This window comes from Poeciliopsis prolifica, unplaced genomic scaffold (genome assembly GCF_027474105.1).
Source record: "Poeciliopsis prolifica strain line A6 unplaced genomic scaffold, Auburn_PproV2 SCAFFOLD078, whole genome shotgun sequence".
In the NCBI taxonomy this organism is placed as follows: domain Eukaryota; kingdom Metazoa; phylum Chordata; class Actinopteri; order Cyprinodontiformes; family Poeciliidae; genus Poeciliopsis; species Poeciliopsis prolifica.
Window position 1 is genome coordinate 706,053 of NW_026562453.1, and position 19,050 is coordinate 725,102.

At 36.3% G+C, this 19,050-nt stretch overlaps 3 protein-coding genes across 9 annotated transcripts; 1 reads left to right on the forward strand and 2 right to left on the reverse strand.

Annotated features, from left to right (window-relative positions):
* Positions 1-84: 84 nt before the first annotated feature.
* Positions 85-4,971, reverse strand: LOC129352591 (zinc finger and SCAN domain-containing protein 2-like). Of its 2 annotated transcripts, XM_055021655.1 has the most exons (3): positions 4,883-4,971; positions 2,943-3,111; positions 85-2,324 (listed from the first exon to the last, which is right to left on the reverse strand). In XM_055021655.1, exons 1-3 carry the CDS (start codon positions 4,883-4,885, stop codon positions 1,357-1,359), a joined length of 1,140 nt encoding a protein of 379 aa, XP_054877630.1. In that variant the 5' UTR covers positions 4,886-4,971; the 3' UTR covers positions 85-1,356. The 2 variants fall into 2 exon arrangements, with proteins under 2 accessions (XP_054877630.1, XP_054877629.1); XM_055021654.1 differs by lacking the exon at positions 4,883-4,971 and having other exon boundaries at positions 2,943-3,135.
* An 846-nt stretch (positions 4,972-5,817) lies between these two features.
* Positions 5,818-12,517, reverse strand: LOC129352593 (zinc finger protein 260-like). Of its 3 annotated transcripts, XM_055021659.1 has the most exons (4): positions 12,412-12,517; positions 10,696-10,858; positions 10,004-10,110; positions 5,818-9,907 (listed from the first exon to the last, which is right to left on the reverse strand). In XM_055021659.1, exons 1-4 carry the CDS (start codon positions 12,412-12,414, stop codon positions 7,970-7,972), a joined length of 2,211 nt encoding a protein of 736 aa, XP_054877634.1. In that variant the 5' UTR covers positions 12,415-12,517; the 3' UTR covers positions 5,818-7,969. The 3 variants fall into 3 exon arrangements, with proteins under 3 accessions (XP_054877634.1, XP_054877633.1, XP_054877632.1); XM_055021658.1 differs by having other exon boundaries at positions 5,818-10,110; XM_055021657.1 differs by lacking the exon at positions 12,412-12,517 and having other exon boundaries at positions 5,818-10,110; positions 10,696-10,882.
* Positions 12,518-13,227: 710 nt separating this feature from the next.
* Positions 13,228-18,834, forward strand: LOC129352582 (sialic acid-binding Ig-like lectin 7). Of its 4 annotated transcripts, none has more exons than XM_055021638.1 (11): positions 13,228-13,294; positions 13,537-13,585; positions 13,843-14,035; positions 14,566-14,662; positions 14,824-15,207; positions 16,201-16,503; positions 16,573-16,851; positions 16,927-16,956; positions 17,119-17,203; positions 18,496-18,539; positions 18,684-18,834. In XM_055021638.1, exons 4-11 carry the CDS (start codon positions 14,569-14,571, stop codon positions 18,692-18,694), a joined length of 1,230 nt encoding a protein of 409 aa, XP_054877613.1. In that variant the 5' UTR covers positions 13,228-13,294; positions 13,537-13,585; positions 13,843-14,035; positions 14,566-14,568; the 3' UTR covers positions 18,695-18,834. The 4 variants fall into 4 exon arrangements, with proteins under 4 accessions (XP_054877613.1, XP_054877617.1, XP_054877615.1 ...); XM_055021642.1 differs by having other exon boundaries at positions 16,573-16,848; XM_055021640.1 differs by having other exon boundaries at positions 13,843-13,992.
* The last annotated feature ends 216 nt before the right edge of the window (positions 18,835-19,050 follow it).

A 19,050-nucleotide genomic window follows, 5' to 3' on the forward strand; every position in this document is an offset into this window, starting at 1 on the left:
AACGCGCCAAATTGTATTGATAAACATTTTATTTTATTTTTAATATACATCTACTGTTACGTCTGGTAAAATACAAGGTGGTATCACTGATATTGGTGTTGTTTGGCTGATTTCTAGGCTATTCATTTGAAAATCTTTCCTTTTAAATTATCCATCCAAATTCAATTCTTCTTTTTTTCTGAGCATGAATTTAAAATGTCCCGTGTTGGACGACCCAGGGTATTTTAATATTTATAATTAATCTGCTCAATTTGTGAAAGAGCAAATGAAGGGAGCCAATTCTAACACTTTTAGTTTTTATTATAATGCCAACCTACACCAATCACCATACAAACATGACAGAGGATTAAAGCAGCTCCCTTTTAAAAGGCACAGGATAAGGATTCCAACATTTCCAGTTATCTAATCAAATAGAGACAAAAAATTTACATTCTTTAACAGATTTAAGAAATTTTTCTGTTCGTTCATGGATTTGATTAAAAAAAACAAAGACAAAATGGGTCTCTCAACACACAAAGAAAAGCAAAGTTCAAACATAAAGAATTATTTCCAAACCATTAACAGAATTTCAAACTCCTTCAAGGCTAAAACATCTCGTTAAAATCATCATTGAGCAGTTCACTTCGATAACAATAAATGGATAATAATACCAACACCGCCCCCTCAAAAATAAAGAATGTGACAGCATGAATACTTCACAGAATGATGAAGAAGAACTCCTCATCGTTCTTCCTCCACAGTTCTGAGACGCGTTTCAGAGCGACTCGTTGGTCTACGGTCTTTTTAAATGTGAATGATGCATTTCATGTCTGATGCTGGGGAGCGTGTATTAACCCACCAGACATTTTTTGAGTTCATACAAGCTAGAACCAAACATTTTGACTTCTCTACTTGCAGTTTCAACACAGCAGAACTTGCACTACAAAAACAATGCAAAAAATATGGAAGAAGACATAAGGAATAAAAAAAAAAAGTTAACAGACTGAAAAATATGATCCAAAAATAATTTAAAGATATCTAAGCAGCACAGGAAAGAATCAATTAAAACTTTTTGCAGTCCTAGACACTCAATGTACATGAAAAAGTAGATTCTGAAGATACAGTAGGTTCCCTTTAACTCAATGTTGACATCTTGTGTATCACACAAACATTTTGCCTTTTGTACCGTGGAGAAACACATGAGCTAAGAACACACCTTTGCTACAGCTCAGTCTGGATATTACATTTAATATGATAGAAAAAAACGTGCCTTGCTGAATGTTTCTCAGCAAATCTGTAAATGATATTAAACATCTTGAGATTAAAAGTGAAGACTGTTGCCTTAAATGACAACATGAGGCGTTGCAGTGTGAGTCATCATAAAGGAGTTATTTTTTGTCTACTGTGGATTTTCATGTGTGCGTTTAAATGTGACTTGCGCCTAAATGTATGTCCACAGAGATCACAGCAGAAAGGTTTCTGTCCTGTGTGGATTCTCATGTGTGAGTTTAAATTTACTTTTTGGCTACATTTGTGTCCACAGAGATCACAAGAAAAAGGCTTCTGTCCCATGTGGATTCCCATGTGTCTGTTTAAGCTCGACTTGAGGGTAAATCTATGTCCACAGAGGTCACAACAGAAAGGCTTCTGTCCCGTATGGATTATCATATGTCTGTTTAAACTTGATTTTTGACACGATCTATGTCCACATACTTTACAACAGAAAGGTTTCTCTCCTGTGTGGATTCTCATGTGAGTGGTTAAATTCCGTTTTTCAAAAAATGTTTTGCCACAGACTTCACAGTTCACCTTCCGTCCTTTCTGGGCCTTCCTTCGTGAGCCATTTTTGTTCTCTGCAAAACCTACTTCTGCATCGAGTTTGCTACCAATGTCTCCATTTGACTCAGGAGCTCTGTACTGAAAACTAAGGACATGGACTGTGATTGCAGGGGGGGCAGAGTCTGACAAGTGTTTTATCTCAGGGTCGGGATACTTTAAATCATTGCCATCCTCTTCATCCTTCACAGTGTCTTCATGTTTGAAGGACCTGGAACCACCTTCAAAATCTTCTACCTTGATGGATTCTCCTTCATTCTTTACTTCTGGAGGTTCTCTGTCTATAATTTGCTCTTGGTAAAGCTGTGAGAGCAGAGGGGACTGTTCATCATCCTCACTCTTTATGGCACTTTCTATCTCCTCTTTCACTTTGAACAGCTCTCCCCTCAGGCTGATGCAGACCTCCTCGTCTTCCTCCTTTATGTGTTGGGGTTTTGGGTCATGCAGGTCTGCATTAGGTTTTTGGTCTTCTGTGTCTTCATCTTTAACCTTCAGCATTTGCTTAACATCTGCAGGAAACATTGAAACACATTTTGCATTTTAGAAAGAATCTAAACTGCAGCCTGGACTATTAACATTGTGGAAATAAATACTTGAAAAAATATCCTTAGCCTCCAACGACTACACCTATGAATTACCATCAGGGAATCCGCACATTATTTTGAACCAGAGTGGGAACTTCAGTCACTTCTCTGGCTGCTATGAAGATATCGGTCAGGCACTTTGCACACACATCCACTGAGGACTTCATGAAGGTAGTCAGAGTGGGACACTGAATGTAAATTTAGCTCATTGACCACTGATTGAGGATTGAAATGTTTTAGCTGCTGAAGGAGGAACAGCTTATTCCTATTCATTCACAGATATGCATTGGATAAAACACAAAGGCAAAACTGTTTTTTAAAAATTTATTATATTTGTTATTTCAAGTCAAGTATTTATGTGGGGAAATTTATGCTTGTATTTAAGGGTAAATATACAATGTAGCTGCTGGTAGGTCCCAATGGACACACCTCATCTTGCAAGGGATGGAGAACAAATAGCCACACATCATATTGACTTTAATAAACAAATTGAAATAGTTGATTACTTTATTCAGTATCTTTACTACATGTATTGAGACTTACCCATGACAGTGGGCTTCAGGTTCACACAGACAGACCAAGGGACGTGATTTCCACAACCAGTCTTGATTAAGAACGTGTTGGAGGAATCCTCTTCTCTTCCAAAGGTCTTGTCTAGAGGCATCAATAAGTCCGACTGGATGTGATCCGGCTCCCAACAACCAGCGTCAGTCTGAACACCAATCAAACATGTCATTTGGCATCAAAGTTAGAAACTAAACATCTGGTAATCAACCTCTAGCTAATAAAATCAGCTTGCTTGATGTTAAGTATTTATGAATATTTGCAAAAAATGTGGCTGTGGAATGATGGAAGCGGCGCAGTTGAAATTTGGCATCGATAGAAAGAGAAGCTGAGGTCGATTCAGCAAGAAATGTGATATTTAAATCTACTGAAGGAGGAGATGAAGGCTGAAATTGTCAAAATTGGCAATAAAAATTAAAATGTATGTGTTGATAAACTAATTAATGTTGCAGATAATTCATTCATGTAAAAAATATCAGTTTTTTCTTTTACTGTCCAGTGGGACATTGTATTTAACAATATCAGTCATTTAATTTTACATTTTATTTCTAGTCTTATTTTTTTATTCAGTAGTTTATTTTTTAGCCAATTACTTCTATTGCATTTATTTTACCTTTGTTAATTTTTTATGTCACTTTTTTAAGTGATGCATTTTATTCATGTTTAATTTTTTAACTAATTATTTTTATTCCTTTTTCTAATCGGTGTTAATTTATTTTTTCACTCTTAAAGCATATAATGATTTATTTTTTTCTTCTTTGTCTCTGTATTTAGAGGTTAAGGTACAAAGGAGTAAATAAATGGTTATTAAGTTTGTCTGCGGAAGCTTGACCCGCCACTCTAATTTGTTGTCTTTCTGACTTCGCAGCTGCATTTTAGTTTTTCTCTCTACCTGTTTGGTTTCCTCTAACTCATCTGTTTTAATCTTATAACAATGATATGGGAAACAGTGAATTGGGAGCATCCCAATTCTTAATTTGTAAGGATTGGGATGGATTCAGTGAGAAATTGCACTACCTAGACGTGAGATTAAGTATAGTTAGAGTCCTAACAAGTTATTGTTGTTTATTAATGTTAATTAACACCATAATTGCTGTTCCTTTTAATCTTTTTCTCTAGTAATCACAGCTGCATCTGAGACTTTCTCTTCTCTTTCGGTTCCATGATGAAAAACATATGCTGACTCCAAACACTGACAGAAAAGTGCAGCGAATCACACCAGCTCTTACAGGCTGGTGTGTTTTGTTTCAACAATGCAGCTCAGACTTCTGGTACTTTGTGAGCAACACGTGTTGGGATCTTTGCAGTGATGCCTGATTGGATTAATAGCCAAATGAGGAGTTTTTCCTGAAACATGCTGCTCACAGAAAGCCTAAAATGCCGACTTCAGTTCATAGCTGCTCGCTTTATCTTTTGGTTCCATGATCAAAAGGTGTTTTGATTCCAACTGCAACTTACCCGCACTGAGAAAAAATGCAACAGAAAATGAGATGCGTGGCACTGATTGCTGCTCAGAGACGTAAAACATAATTGTCATATGTAGCAACAAAATGTATTGTTTAAAATATATAATATAAACTGGAAATACAACAGCACTATGCAAAAGGTAGTGTAATGTTTTCAGTATTTTTAATCGGGCACCAACACAGCTGCCTATCCTCTATAAACATTCCGTTGCAGAACCACTTTCCATCACAAGTACGTGCAGTCACCTTATCACGTCTTACACCGTTTATTAATGGTAACTATTGACATCATCGTCTTTTTAAAGTAGTTATTGACTAACAGGCAATATAACTAACCCGTCCTGCCGAAAGGCGGAGTCATCTTTTTTGTTCAAAATGTGCGCGCGAATTAAGGAAGTTAAATATAATCTGTGTCCGATTCACCTTCTGAGAAATGTCAAGACACATTCTTACCATTTTTCTTTATTTCGTGAATACACGAAGAGGAGGCGAATATTTATAAATGTGCAGCTGCACAGGACAGTTCTCTGCTGCTGCTTTTTCCTTCGTCTTCTTCTTCTCCTTGTTGGAAGAGTGCAGACCACTTCAGAGGTGCATACCGCCACCTATCGGACACCAGTATGTAACTTCATATCCTCCACCTGTTATGTTCAGTTTGGGTTTTGTATTGTGCGTAAATAATAATAATTTATTATTCTGATTTTCTCTTCTTTCCCCTTTGTTCATGAAATTCATTTCAGACTCAGCTTTCTTCCCTTTTCTCCTTTATGTCTTCCTTCATCCTCTTTCAGTTGCATATTAAAAGCAATGGATCCAGATTTCCCTGGGAACATTTTGATATCTGGTAATAAAAAGCTTTGGACACATTAATTGTAGTGGGGATTGTTTGTCAAACCAAGAAAATTGACAGTTCTTGTCTAACTTAGAATAGTAAATAAACAAAGAAACAAAAATTGTCAATAAAGTTACGTAAATAACCCCTAAAATATAATATAGACCAAGCATCACATTTGCTACAATTAATTTTCCTTAAAGTAAAAATGTAATTAATTAAGCGAGACCTACTCTTAATCTTTTCATTATTACATCTTCACTTGTGCTTTGTTCCCCACAGATCTTTGTTTTTACAGATTGTTGTATTATGTGGAAATTTTCTTGATCTTCATTGCTTTGTTTGTGGCCATGTTTCTATTCCTTAATTATTTATTTAAAATCTAATTTCCATAATATAGTCGCTACAGTTTCTTTCTTTACCCCAAGCCTGTTTTGCATGTTTTGTGCCCTTTCTGCTCTGGCTTAACAACAGGTTCCTTATTTCAGGTGAGGCCAGATGTAGGCAAAACAAGGAGATTATTAGTTATGATTAAAGAAATTTTAATATCAGAACATATGTAACAAGCTAAACAGAACAAAACATAATCAATCAAGAAGAAAGATACAGTTTTATGTATTATTTTGATATTTTTCATTTTTGATGGCATCTCCTGGATTTCCCCATGAAGTTTTGTATTTTGACATGCCAACGAACTCTAACCATCGTAAGGAGGAGGCAGTATAACATTACACATTTCTCTAATATAGTTTTCAAACATTACTCAATCACCATAGAAACATGACAGAACAGTAAATCAGCTCCCTGTTAAAAAGCACAGAATAAAATTTCCAACACTTTCCAGAATTAATCTAATCAAATAAAGAGAGACATTGTTTTTACATTCTTCCTGACCAGATGGTCTTTTCCTATTCTCTCACAGACATGTATTGGAAAAACAAAAGACAGACATTTAAATACAAAGTCAAACCATAAAGAATTATTTTCAAACCACAAACATTCCCCCCCAAAATTGGCTGCAGGCTACTGCTAACATTTCAAACTCCTTCAACACTAAATACGTTAAAAATCATCAGAAAAGACAGAATAAAAATCAATATCATGAAAATAATAAATGGACAATGACACCATCTTTCCCAATAACCCCCTAAAAAATAAAGAATAAGATAGACCAGCGTAAATACTTCGCAGTCAGTTACAGGATCTTACAAATGTATTCATGTCCTTTGAACTTTTCCATATTTTGTCACATTACAACCAAACATTTAACTTTATGAGAAGTTCAACACAAAGTGGTATACAATTGTGAAGCTGGAAGAAAACTATGTATGATTCCAAACATAAAAAACTGAAAAGTGCAGTGTACAATTATATTCAGCCATCATGACTCAATATTTTGTGGAAACATCTTTTGTTACAATTTTTGTTCAGTTTAGTCCTGGTCTGACCAAAGCTCCTTCCACATGTTTATTGGCCAATACGGCTTCTGCCAAACTGCAAACGGGACATTTTATGGTTTTCTTTTAACAGTGTTTATTCTTGCCACTCTTCCATAAAGACTATTTTTGTGCAGTGATGACTAATAATTTCCCAGTGAACATTTTCCCCCACTTGAGCTGTGGATCTCTGCTTTTGGTCCAGAGTCTCCAAGCACCTCTTGGCTGCATCTCTGATCAGCGCGCTTCTTGTTAAGCCTGAAAGTTTGAGTGGACAGCCTTGTCTTCGGAAGTTTGCAGTTGTGCCATACTCGAATGATGGATTTAACAGTGCCCCAAGACATGTTCACTGCTTGGGAAATCTTTTTATAGTCCAAGTCTAAACGTCTCCACAACTTTCTTCTTGATGTGTCTGGTGTGTTCGTGGAAGTTCATGATGCTGATTGTTCCCCAATATTCCCTTAATCAAACTCTGAGGTATCACCGAGTATCTATATTTTTACTGACAAGAATTTTCACAGGAAGTGGCAATTAGTTGAGCTGGAGATAAGCACCAGCATCCCTCCCAACCCCACTAGGGAGAAGGGTATTAGAAAATAGATGGATGGCAATTAGTTGCACTCAGAGAAAAGTGGTCTCTTGCATATAGCACTTTTCAGTATTTGATACATAGAACATGTTTTGAATCGCATCTTTTCTTTGTACTTCACAAATGTATAACCCTGTGTTTTGGTATTTCATATTAAATTCCAAAGAAATCTGTTTGTAGTTGTGATGTGACAAAATATGGAAAAGTTTAAGGGGCATGAATACTTTTGCAAACCACTGTAGATTAAATATGTGATAAAAGATGACTGAAAAAGTTATAATAAACTACCTGTTACACAACTGATTTTTCTCCTGTGTGGATTCTCATGTGTGTGTTAAAGCTAGATTAACACACACGACATTTCCAACGACATCACAACAGAAAGGTATCCGTCTTGTGTGGATTCTCATGAGTCTATTTATCAGTAAATTTATGTCCACATACGTCACAGCAGAAAGGTTTCTCAGTGGATTCTCCTGTGTTTTTTGAAAATTGATTCATCAATAAAACTGTGTCCACAGATTTCACAACAAAATGGCTTTTGTCCTGTGTGGATTACCTTGTGTTTGTTAATATGATGTTTTTGTTGAAATCTATGTCCAGAAAGATCACAACAGAAAGGTTTCTGTCCGTTGTGGATTCTCATGTTTTGTTAAATTAGATTTTTCAGTAAACCTGCGTCCTCAGAGATCACAACAGAAAGGCTTCTGTCCTGTGTGGATTCTCATGTGTCTATTGCTATGTGATTTATCACTAAATTTACGTCCACAAATGTCACAACCGAAGGGCTTCTGCCCTGTGTGGATTCTCATGTGTGTGTTTAAATGTGCTTTTCGGCTAAATTTATGTCCACATATGTCACAACAGAAGGGTTTCTGTCCTGTGTGGATTCTCACGTGCGAGTCTAAATGCGCTTTTCGGTTAAATCTGTTACCACATAAGTCACAACAGAAAGGCTTCTGTCCTGTGTGGATTTTTGTGTGTTTGCTTAATCTTGATTTATCACTAAATCTATGTCCACATATGTCACAACAGAAGGGTTTCTGTCCTGTGTGGATTCTCACGTGCGAGTCTAAATGCGCTTTTCGGTTAAATCTGTTACCACATAAGTCACAACAGAAAGGCTTCTGTCCTGTGTGGATTTTTGTGTGTTTGCTTAATCTTGATTTATCATTAAATCTATGTCCACATATGTCACAACAGAAGGGTTTCTGTCCTGTGTGGATTCTCACGTGCGAGTCTAAATGTGCTTTTCGGTTAAATTTGTTACCACATAAGTCACAACAGAAAGGCTTCTGTCCTGTGTGGATTTTTGTGTGTTTGCTTAAATTTGATTTATCATTAAATCTATGTCCACATATGTCACAACAGAAGGGTTTCTGTTCTGTGTGGCTTAACATATGTGTGTTTAAATGTTGTTTTTGGTTAAATTTATGTCCACAAAGATCACAACAGAAAGCTTTCTGTCCTGTGTGGATTCTCATGTGTCTATTGCTATGTGATTTATCACTAAATTTACGTCCACAAATGTCACAACCGAAGGGCTTCTGCCCTGTGTGGATTCTCATGTGTGTGTTTAAATGTGCTTTTCGGCTAAATTTATGTCCACATATGTCACAACAGAAGGGTTTCTGTCCTGTGTGGATTCTCACGTGCGAGTCTAAATGCGCTTTTCGGTTAAATCTGTTACCACATAAGTCACAACAGAAAGGCTTCTGTCCTGTGTGGATTTTTGTGTGTTTGCTTAATCTTGATTTATCACTAAATCTATGTCCACATATGTCACAACAGAAGGGTTTCTGTCCTGTGTGGATTCTCACGTGTGAGTCTAAATGCGCTTTTCTGTTAAATTTGTTACCACATAAGTCACAACAGAAAGGCTTCTGTCCTGTGTGGATTTTTGTGTGTTTGCTTAAACTTGATTTATCATTAAATCTATGTCCACACAGATCACAACAGAAGGGTTTCTGTCCTGTGTGGATTAACATATGTGTGTTTAAATGTTGTTTTTGGTTAAATTTATGTCCACAAAGATCACAACAGAAAGGCTTCTGTCCTGTGTGGATTCTCATGTGTCTATTGCTATGTGATTTATCACTAAATTTACGTCCACAAATGTCACAACCGAAGGGCTTCTGCCCTGTGTGGATTCTCATGTGTGTGTTTAAATGTGCTTTTCGGCTAAATTTGTTTCCACATATGTCACAACAGAAAGGTTTCTGTCCCGTGTGAATTCTCATGTATATTTTTAAGTTCTGTTTTTTAATAAATGTTTTGCCATAGTCTTCACAACTAAACTTCTCTCCTGTTTTGATCTTCCTTTGTGAGCCACCGTTTTTGTTCTGTGTAAAATAATTCTTAATATCTATCAGGCCTTGAGACCCTATTTCTGAATTTGGTTTGTTAAGTTCTTCATCTGACTCAGGATTTCTGTCAATGCCTTTAGTTTTCAGTCCAGAGTCTGACAAGTGTTTCAGCTCTACATCATCATCCTCTTCATGCTTCTTGGTGTCTTCACACTCTAAGAAGTTGGAATCATCTCCATAATCTTCTGTCTTGATGGATTCTCGTCCATCGTTTTCTTCTGGAGGTTCTCTGTCTTTAATTTGGTCTTGATGAAGCTGTGAGAGCAAATGGGACTGTTCATCATCACTTTTTATGGCACTTTCTATCTCCTCCTTTACATTTCGCAGCTCTACCCCCTGACTGATACAGACTCTCTCCTCTTCCTCCTTTATGTGGTGGGACTTTGGGTCATGCAGGTCCACGTTTGGTTTTTGGTCTTCTGTTGTTTCTTCTTTAACCATCAGCATCTGCTTAACATCTGCATTAAAACATATTATGCATATGAGAAAGTATTTACACTGCACTTTAAGTAACTCAAGAAACTGCACAGGCAATATCAGCTGGTTTTTGATGAACTCTGATTATAGGAAGGGTTTTCTTGACGAAAGCTGTGCACAGTGATACAATTGATCAAACAAGAGATCATCACAAAAAATATAGTAAAACATTCTGTACAAATGGTAAAGCTTATATTTGTGTTATAATGGTCCATTGCCGTTGGAAGATAAAAAGTCCTGGACTGGAAAGAATAATTTCACCATTAAACACCATGTGCCCCTGGTAAGACGTCTGATAGAGTAAAAAGACTAAGAAAATATTTATTGGGCAATAAAATCTTTGAGTGGAGACCTCCATCACATCTCTAACTGATATAATGATTTTAAAGAGGCAGTGTGGAGACACATTCACTGGGCACTTCATGAAGTTAGACAGAGTGGGACACTGAACTGTAAATTTAGCTCACTGTTAGCTGCTGAAGGAGAAGCTATTCTATAAACACATGTTCAAATGCTTGATTTTATTTGTTTTATTCAGTAGTTGTTCCACATGTATTGAGACTTACCAATGATGGTGGGCTCAGGGTTCACAAAGACAGTCCGAGGAGAGTGCTTTCCAAAAACGGTTTCGATGAAGGTGTTGGAGGAATCTCCTCTTCCAGTGGTCTTGTCTAGAGGCATCAATAAGACCGACTGGATGCGATCCGGCTCCCAACAACCAGCGTCAGTCTGAACACCAATCAAACATGTCATTTGGCATCAAAGTGAGAAACTAAACCATTACATAACCAAACAAGGAATACAGAAAATGCAACATGAAAAATAATTACTTTAGAGACATCTTGTAATCAACACAGAGCCAATAAAATCAGCTGACTAAGCTGAATAAATTTTTTTTACATTTGCTAAAAATATGGCTGTGAAAGGGTGGAGAAATGCTGTCTAAATTACTAAATGTTTGTCTTTAACAACAGAAAGATGAATGGATTGTCATATCAGTGCCAGGAAACTCTTCCCGTTAAATAGGCACCGCATTTGAGGCGTTGCTGATGCTAGTGTTGCCGATAATGACCTAAACAGTTAGCATAAGTGGCAGTAATGTCACCAAGCACATGGGGTGCTTGGTTTTAAACCAAGGGTTCCCAAACTTTTTCATGCCATAGACAATCAAGCAGCCTTAGCTTCTGGCCAAGGCCCCCACCTGAAAACCAACAAACAATGCTACAAAAAATGAAAAGAAACATACATTTTTAGAATGTTCTAACTAGGCCTGTCACAAAACGAAATTTTGTCGAGCGATTAATTGTCTCAAAAATTATTGCGATAAACGATAATATTGTTTGAAGACATTTTTTACATTGATTTAATGGAAATGATGTAATAATGCATGCCTAATCTTTATTTTCAAAAGAACACAACACTGGAACTGATAAAACAACCAAAAACAAAAATAAAATGGATTATCAGTCTCCATCAACAAAAAATGTACTTGGATAAAAACTCAACAATATAAAGCCAAAGTGGAAATAAATACTGCATTCAACCAAAATTGTGCAGATTATGAAGTCTGTATACTATATGGCCTGGTAAACCCAGTAACTTTTCAGCTGTTCTTTGTTAACGTGACATAAATAGGTTATCATGATTTTCATTCAGTCGGGACTGACACTCGCCATATGCATTGCAGTAAAGCATTGATTAATGCCTGGTTTTAAAATTAGTTAACTGGACTTGTAGCCGTTATTTACACCATGTAACAGTCATTATACTGCTTGGTTCCTAGAGATGAGCAGGTATCACCACAAGGGGGCGCTTATTCCCTTTTTCCTTTGTTGTACTATTGTGCAGAGTGAGAACTCTTGCAGAGGAGATGATCGGCGATGAAGAGGAGCACAGGAGTAAACTGTCGTTACTTTTCCCATATATGAGAGTATAATCTTAGTACCATGGAGATCTGGCTTTAAATGGACGAAGCGAAATAAAGTGAAAGTGTGGAATACTTCAACATTGCGTCCTGCTGTTTTGGGTTAGAGTGGCTAACCGCCATTGCTAACTCCTTCTCCAACCGTCACAACCACACGATCGAACCGTTATACCTCCTGTTTCTGTCGGCTAATGTGTGGCCTCTCAGGCTTTGAACATTTTCAAATCAACAAGACCATATTGTAGTATTCATACTGGTTGACAATGAGCACGAAAAATGTGGATTTAAAATATCAGCTCTGCTTCACGTTCTGAGAAAATGAGTCAAACTGAGAAAACAGAAAACTATTCTTTCTTACCATTTTCTTCAGTCCTTGGACGTGCAGCAGTGAGGTGTTTCTGTCTGATCCAGGAGGAGGAGCTATAGATTTGGATGGAGCACGTGGAGTCACGTGGTTCGGCCGGTTTAGGCCGAACCACGTGACTATCCAGGAAGTGGCTCGTCAGTTTGCTTGAGAATCAAAATAAAACGGAGGAAAAAAGTTGCTATTTTCTTGTTTTGATATTTTATTTCATGTGTGTTTGGACTTTATTTAACAATGGATCCATGTTGATTTCTAATTAAAAGCTTCGGACATTATTCATGATGGGGGAAAAAGTAAAAAAAAAAAAGATGTTTGGTGGTCAAATTTGTTTCCTAATTTCTAATGTTTTAAAATGTTATTGACTTTAATGCTGTGAAAAGTTCCTACTCTCTGAGGCCCAAGAAGACAAACCGAGTGGGTTTAGTTATTTTAAAATGAAAAATGAGACGGTTTGAAAACATTCTGGCACTAGAGACATTTTCGACATTTGAAACCCCAAATATGTAAAATATTCGACTTTTGGAACTCAGAAATTTCCCAATTTTTTTATGAGGCTAATGTAAAAATACATCAGCTGGAAATGAAGCTGCACGTTGTGAAAAAATAAAAAAAGCTGCACATTATAAATGTTCTACATTTTTTATTATTGCATCCAGTTTGTTTTGTAATTGTGACAAATCCAGGAGTGTACAGTGTAACAGGGTTTTATTTATAGTTTTGGGGGGTTTGTCAAAATTGGTTCCAATTAATTTTGGTTCGTTAAAAAGTGATTTTCTCCAGACATTCAAGTTTTTGTTATGTTTTGGTTGTGATTGCTGGTTACCGTAGCAACCTCCAACCGTCAGCTCCCTGTTTTCTGTTGCCATTTCCATCTGTGGTATGTGTTGTTTCCTTTACAAATATTGCATCTTAACATACATTTTAGACAGATTTAATTAGATCACAGTGTTTAAAAACTGTTAATTATGGAAACTGTTTTTAACTGTTTTCATAATTAATGTTGTGCGTTTTAACTGTGTTTAATTTTACACCTGCCACCTGCTAACTGTTCATTTGTAACCATTGATCTGCAGTGGGAGCTGTCTGGGGTCACTGATTGTGTTTTTATTTATTGTGCAGGGGCAGAAGCTGCTGGACTGACTTTAAACTTCACTTTTTCTCTTGTTAGGTATGTTTTAACTTTTGGTGCAAAGTAATGTTTAAGTTACTAATAATGTGATGGTCTTGGACTGTTAAATGTGTGTTATATGTGTGGTTATGTTTCCTGTACAAAAATACATATGTAGTAATTGGTATTTATGTCAAAGATAAGATTAGTGATATGGATTTACATTAATGTCAAATGCAGTTGTATTGCTGTTTGTAACCGTGGGGCAGAAGCTGCTGGACTGACGTTAACTGCCAGTTTGAATTTTCTCTTGTTAGAATAAATACTGTGAGCCTTAATGTGCCTGTTGTGAGGTCAGTCTTCTGGACTGGAGACAAACAGCTGGACAATTCAAGACCCGACAGAACAATGACTTCCTGTTTTGAACAAAGCAAGCAGGAAGTGAAGCTCTTTTGACCAGAGTAGTTGTGAGTTTGGTTTGCTGATAAGCAGAGGAAGATCGTAGCCTTAGTAAGATTAATTGTTTTATACTAAGTTTGTTAATTTATTGTTAATGCCAGAACTTTGATGTTTTTATTTTATTTTTTCTTTCATACATTTGAGTCAGGAAATTTAAATGTAACATTTCTCTACGATAGTGTATTAGGGTAGAAAAAAGTAGATTTTCTTTTTTTTTTTAATCTAAAAATGTTCTAAAAAATTAAAATAAGTAATTAATAGTAATCTCTGAGATAATGTCAAAGAAATTCCTCAGAAAATCCTCAAATTTGTAGATTGATCTCAAATCTTTCTGGGGGAAAAAAATCATGGTTTGAAGAGATGAAAATGTTAACTTTTCAAACAAAATTTCCAAAAATCTAAGTTTTTGGAAATTCAGAAATTTCCAATGTTTTTTCTAGAGATTAATCTCAGTTGTGGTGGAAATTTACTCCTGTTTTTGGCTCTAGTACTCTACTGTATTCCTCTTACATAATTTGACATTTTAAGTAATTATCGGCCGTTATCTGAGCTGAACTTTTCCTTCATGTTGTCTCTGTGAGCTGATGGAGGGACTTAGAAGCGTGATGGCCGCCCTGTCTGAGAACATCCTGGCAGTGCTGACAGTCAACTTGTTACTGAGTGTGTCCTTTCTTTCAGGTGAGCTGTTTGTTTTCTGATGTTGAACCATAAAGTCTCAAGTAACGGATCCTGTTCTTGTTTAAAGACTCTGCAGCTCTGATGGACTTTATGGATCAGGAAGGTTTTTCTTCAGGCACACTTTGCTCTGCGTTGTCCTCATATTTATGTTGCTTTTACAGGAAGACCGACTAGATGTGAAGAGGACAAAGGTCTCTTCTTTACTGCACCGAGACAGATCGAGGCACTGAGTGGAGCCTGTTTGCAAATCCCTTGCAGCTTTACAGTGAAACCATTTCATAAGTTTGATTCTCGGAGAAAAACATTTGGAGTTTGGTTAAAACCTGGAGGCTCGATTCTCAACAGTCCGAAAAACGTTGTTTACAACAGCAGTCAGCAGAAAAATAAATATGACATGGTCATTACTGGAAACTTGAGGGAGAAGAACTGCACCACCGTGTTTCATAACATAAAGTCAGAGCAAGCAGACAAATACTTCTTCAGGATTGAGAATGGGCCGTACAAACTAAGCGCTCTTTGTAAGCCTGTTAATGTAAACGTTAGAGGTGAGAGCATTTTCTTTTTATTTATCTCTAATATTAATGTTGAAGACTAAATTAATTATGAAGCATTTTTTGTGTAAAACAACAAACTCCATTAATAAGTCTTAAGGAGTTTCCATTACAAATATGCATATAAATTTGTCAATTTTTTGGAGTGTTGTCATTAAATAAGAAATTAAATTTAAATCAAACGTGAATAAGTTTGTTCCCGTGATATTTTATTAAAAATCTTGCCACGCCATCACCTTTCTACTACTTCCTGTCGTCTTCTAATTTGTGACTTGTGTCAGCGGCAACATTGTCGATCATGTGAGAAAAAAGTGCTTCTGTTGCAGTTTTGTGAAATTACAATTTAGTATTAGAGCCATTATCGAAGGGAATAAATTTCCACCAAAAAAACTCATACATTTTCAGATTAATATCGAACTTACAAATTTCTTTTGAGTTTTGAAAGTTAAAACTCTGACTTTTTAAAACATTTCTGAGTTTCATGAGAAAAAGAAAGTCACCTTTTGAAACTCAGAAATGTACAAGTTTTTTTCTAGAAAATGTTTGACATTCATTCAATTTTTTTGGCTGAAATTTACTTCTTTTCTTTCTGTCTCTTGCAGCCCTGATACAGTGTTGTTCAAAATAAACAAATTATGATATGGTCAAACAATCCACCTCAACTTAGCCCCAAAGCTTTTTATCGAAAAATGAAAGTTTGTTTATTTAAAATTGTTGTGTTTCCATTAAGCACGTTTATTTTCAAAATATCAAATTGCACAGTTGTATGCACAATGGAAATGCATATAATGTAAAGTTAAACATCTGCTGTAGGATCATCAATAGGACCACAGTTAAAGTTTGTCAACACAAAGTGACTGTTTTACCTAATTTAATTTTTCAATGTGTTCTTCATTTTTAATCATCCTCCATCTTTTTATGCTCCACATGTCGAGTAATTCTGCTGTATTTCACTTTGAGAAATGTCTGTGTGATGTGAAAATACAGAATCTGCTTGGAGACCCAGGATTGAAAGCTCAGGTGACATGAAGGAGATGTCCTCCGTCCTTATAACGTGCTCAGCTCTCGCTCCCTGTCCACAATCACCTCCTAAAGTCACCTGGAACCTCGAACCAGACCACCGCAGTCTGATGGGGAAGAACAGAGACGGAACGCTTACAGCTAAAATCCAGAAGAACATCGTGCTGTCAGACGAACATAATGGATTCAACATCACCTGCTTTGTGAGATATCCTGTGGATGGAGGAAAACACAAGTTTGCAAAGGCAGAAATGATCCTCAGTGTTCTCTGTAAGTGACCCGGTCAGAACATCGGCTGGTTCTCATCAGTAAACTGAGCGTGTGTCACATTTTCCACAGATGCTCCCAAAAACACTTCAGCTTCCATCAATTTGACCGAAGATGGTGGGGTGATCATGACATGCTCCAGCAGAGCCAACCCTCCCGTCAGCCTCTTCACCTGGTTCAGGAACAGCACAAATGGAACCATGCAAGTAGCTGAAGGAGAAGTTTATGGACTCAATATCACTGAGGAGGGGATTTATTACTGCATGGCCACCAACAATCTTGGTAATCAGAAATCCCCAGAGGTTCTTCTGAGAAGTTCAGAAAGAAGTAATCAGAGAAACATCGAAGGTGGTTAGTGTGCCTGAATGCTACAGTAAAAGCAGACTTAAACAGTCTGACTGATTCAGTCTTTGTTTTTCCTTTCAGGGAGTGTGGAAGAACATTCTGAAAGAACAGGTACTCTGCTATTTCACTGAAAATGTTCTTTTTCCTCAATTTTTCTAGTTATGCGCTACTTTATTTTATAAATCTGTGGCTATAAAGTGATGGGGGATGAAATATATGAACTCTAAAAATATCTTGCATGTCTTTGTTTTTTTCCACATCTTATATTCCCAGGAATCATGAGTAATCCAGTCAAGACTTCACTTGTGTCAGCATTAGGAGTTGTTTTGCTTGGCTGCCTGATCAAAGTCCTCATTTGGTGAGTATGAGAATGTGAGTTTGTATATACATAAGCTATTCTCAGCACTCTGCAATTAATCTCTTTCCTAAAAACTCTGCCCACAACTACCACATTATTAGCAAAATTATACTAAAATAAACAAAACGAGCCCCCATCTGTTTTCCCCCTTAACAGTTGAAAATCTAATGAGTTCTATAGAGAGGACCCAGGAATATCCTCAGATTTTAAAATTCACACCTTGAAAATAACTGCAGCAAAGTGGGACTGAATCAGTTGAAGCATTTGCTCCACACAGGTTTTATGGTAGCTGGCATCTTGGCACAATTTAGCCATTTGCATCCAAAACTGTCAAATGCTTTTTTTTTCACCTCATAAAAGAGAATCTGGTCAAATAAAAATGCTAATTTCTATTGTAGGACTACTTGCACATGTCACAAAGCCTTTTCATTTTCTTGGGGTGACATCAAAATGAACCATTCTCCATTTTGTAATCACAAGAATGAATAAAAAATAGCTTTATCCTTTATTGGAAGAAAGAACTGTCAACAAATAACAATAACAATAATCACTTTAAAAAACTGTGATTATTAATCCAGACCTTTGCTGAAGACTAAACCTGACTTAATCAAAATAGCATATGAAAAATGAAGTTATGTCTAAAAGTGAATTAAAACACAAAGCTAACAATGAAACAATGCTTTATGCTTATTATGTAATCAGAATGGTAAATCAAACAGACTTCTTTCTCACCTGGAAGAAGAGAAAATGAAGGCTGGGTTCTGTCTCCTTCCTCCAAGCTGTAAGACTATGTAGCTGCAGTACGTTATACACTATAAAACAACTAATTATTTCCAATTCTCTAAATATCCTGACCTGTTTAGATTGTTCTAAAATAATAAATAAATAAATCATGTTTTGCCTGCTTTTAGAGATGGCGACCAATGAGTGCCAATGGTTGTGCTAATTAAACAAAGGCTGTGAATATTCATTTAAATATGATTCATTTGTTTTCTAATTTAATAATTTCACAAAACACACAAAAGCATTTTTTTCAGCATTGTCATAATGTGTAGAATTTTGAGGTAAGAGATTAATTTAATACAATTTCCACAGTAAAAAAAAAAACAGTGGATTACTGTAAATACTTTCCAGATGCAGTATTTGGAGTTTTAAATGTAAAAATATTTTTGTAGTTTGGGCTCCAAAAAAGTCTGCAACCCAGAAAGCCTCTCACTCCTGACACAGGAGCTGGTTCTTGTTTTTATTATAAAATGCAACAATTATTCTGACCCCTCTATAATTTCTTCCAGGTTTCTTAAGGTCATACATCTATCTCCAGAAAAGTCCCAAATAGGTGTGGTACTACACAGTCCTCATTATAGACAATATTTATGAACAAATAATTCATCAATATGCTCTTTAAGTTACCAGTTGGTATCATGAGTATTTTATATTTTTTATTTTTTCTTCTAATTTCCCACATACACACATTACTAAGGACTACTTTGAAATGTGAGTCAGAAGAACTGATGTTGGGGATGAGGATCTAAACTCCTGGATAAAACAGTCGCAGGAGACGACCTACACACAATCAGGCTCCAGGTCAAATAGCAGCTGAGCAAATAAATAAACATTGACCTCGCTCTGTCTGTCAGGTGTTTGTTTCATGTTGCAGAACCTGAAAAACCCATTTGTTGGGATTATACTGATAATTGTTAAATGATTGGAAGCTCCAAGCTGTCACAACCAAAAGAATGTGCATTTCTTTGCAATAATGGACATTAGTACTAACATGTTAGATGATGATGTTTTTGTAACACAACTACAGAAACATCAAGAAAAAGCATGTGGTGCTTTTATTTGGT

Bases quoted from the DNA above. Each gene is read 5' to 3' on its own strand.
- LOC129352591 (XM_055021654.1), bottom strand. From the start codon at position 3,135: ATGACATGTTTGATTGGTGTTCAGACTGACGCTGGTTGTTGGGAGCCG. The intron at 2,325-2,942 runs GTAAGTCTCAAT...TGTTTCCTGCAG, and splicing joins CCTGAAGCCCACTGTCATGG to ATGTTAAGCAAATGCTGAAG.
- LOC129352593 (XM_055021657.1), bottom strand. From the start codon at position 10,882: ATGACATGTTTGATTGGTGTTCAGACTGACGCTGGTTGTTGGGAGCCG. The intron at 10,111-10,695 runs GTAAGTCTCAAT...GTTTTAATGCAG, and splicing joins CCCTGAGCCCACCATCATTG to ATGTTAAGCAGATGCTGATG.
- LOC129352582 (XM_055021638.1), top strand. From the start codon at position 14,569: ATGGAGGGACTTAGAAGCGTGATGGCCGCCCTGTCTGAGAACATCCTG. The intron at 15,208-16,200 runs GTGAGAGCATTT...GTGAAAATACAG, and splicing joins TGTTAATGTAAACGTTAGAG to AATCTGCTTGGAGACCCAGG. The intron at 16,852-16,926 runs GTTAGTGTGCCT...TTTTCCTTTCAG, and splicing joins TCAGAGAAACATCGAAGGTG to GGAGTGTGGAAGAACATTCT.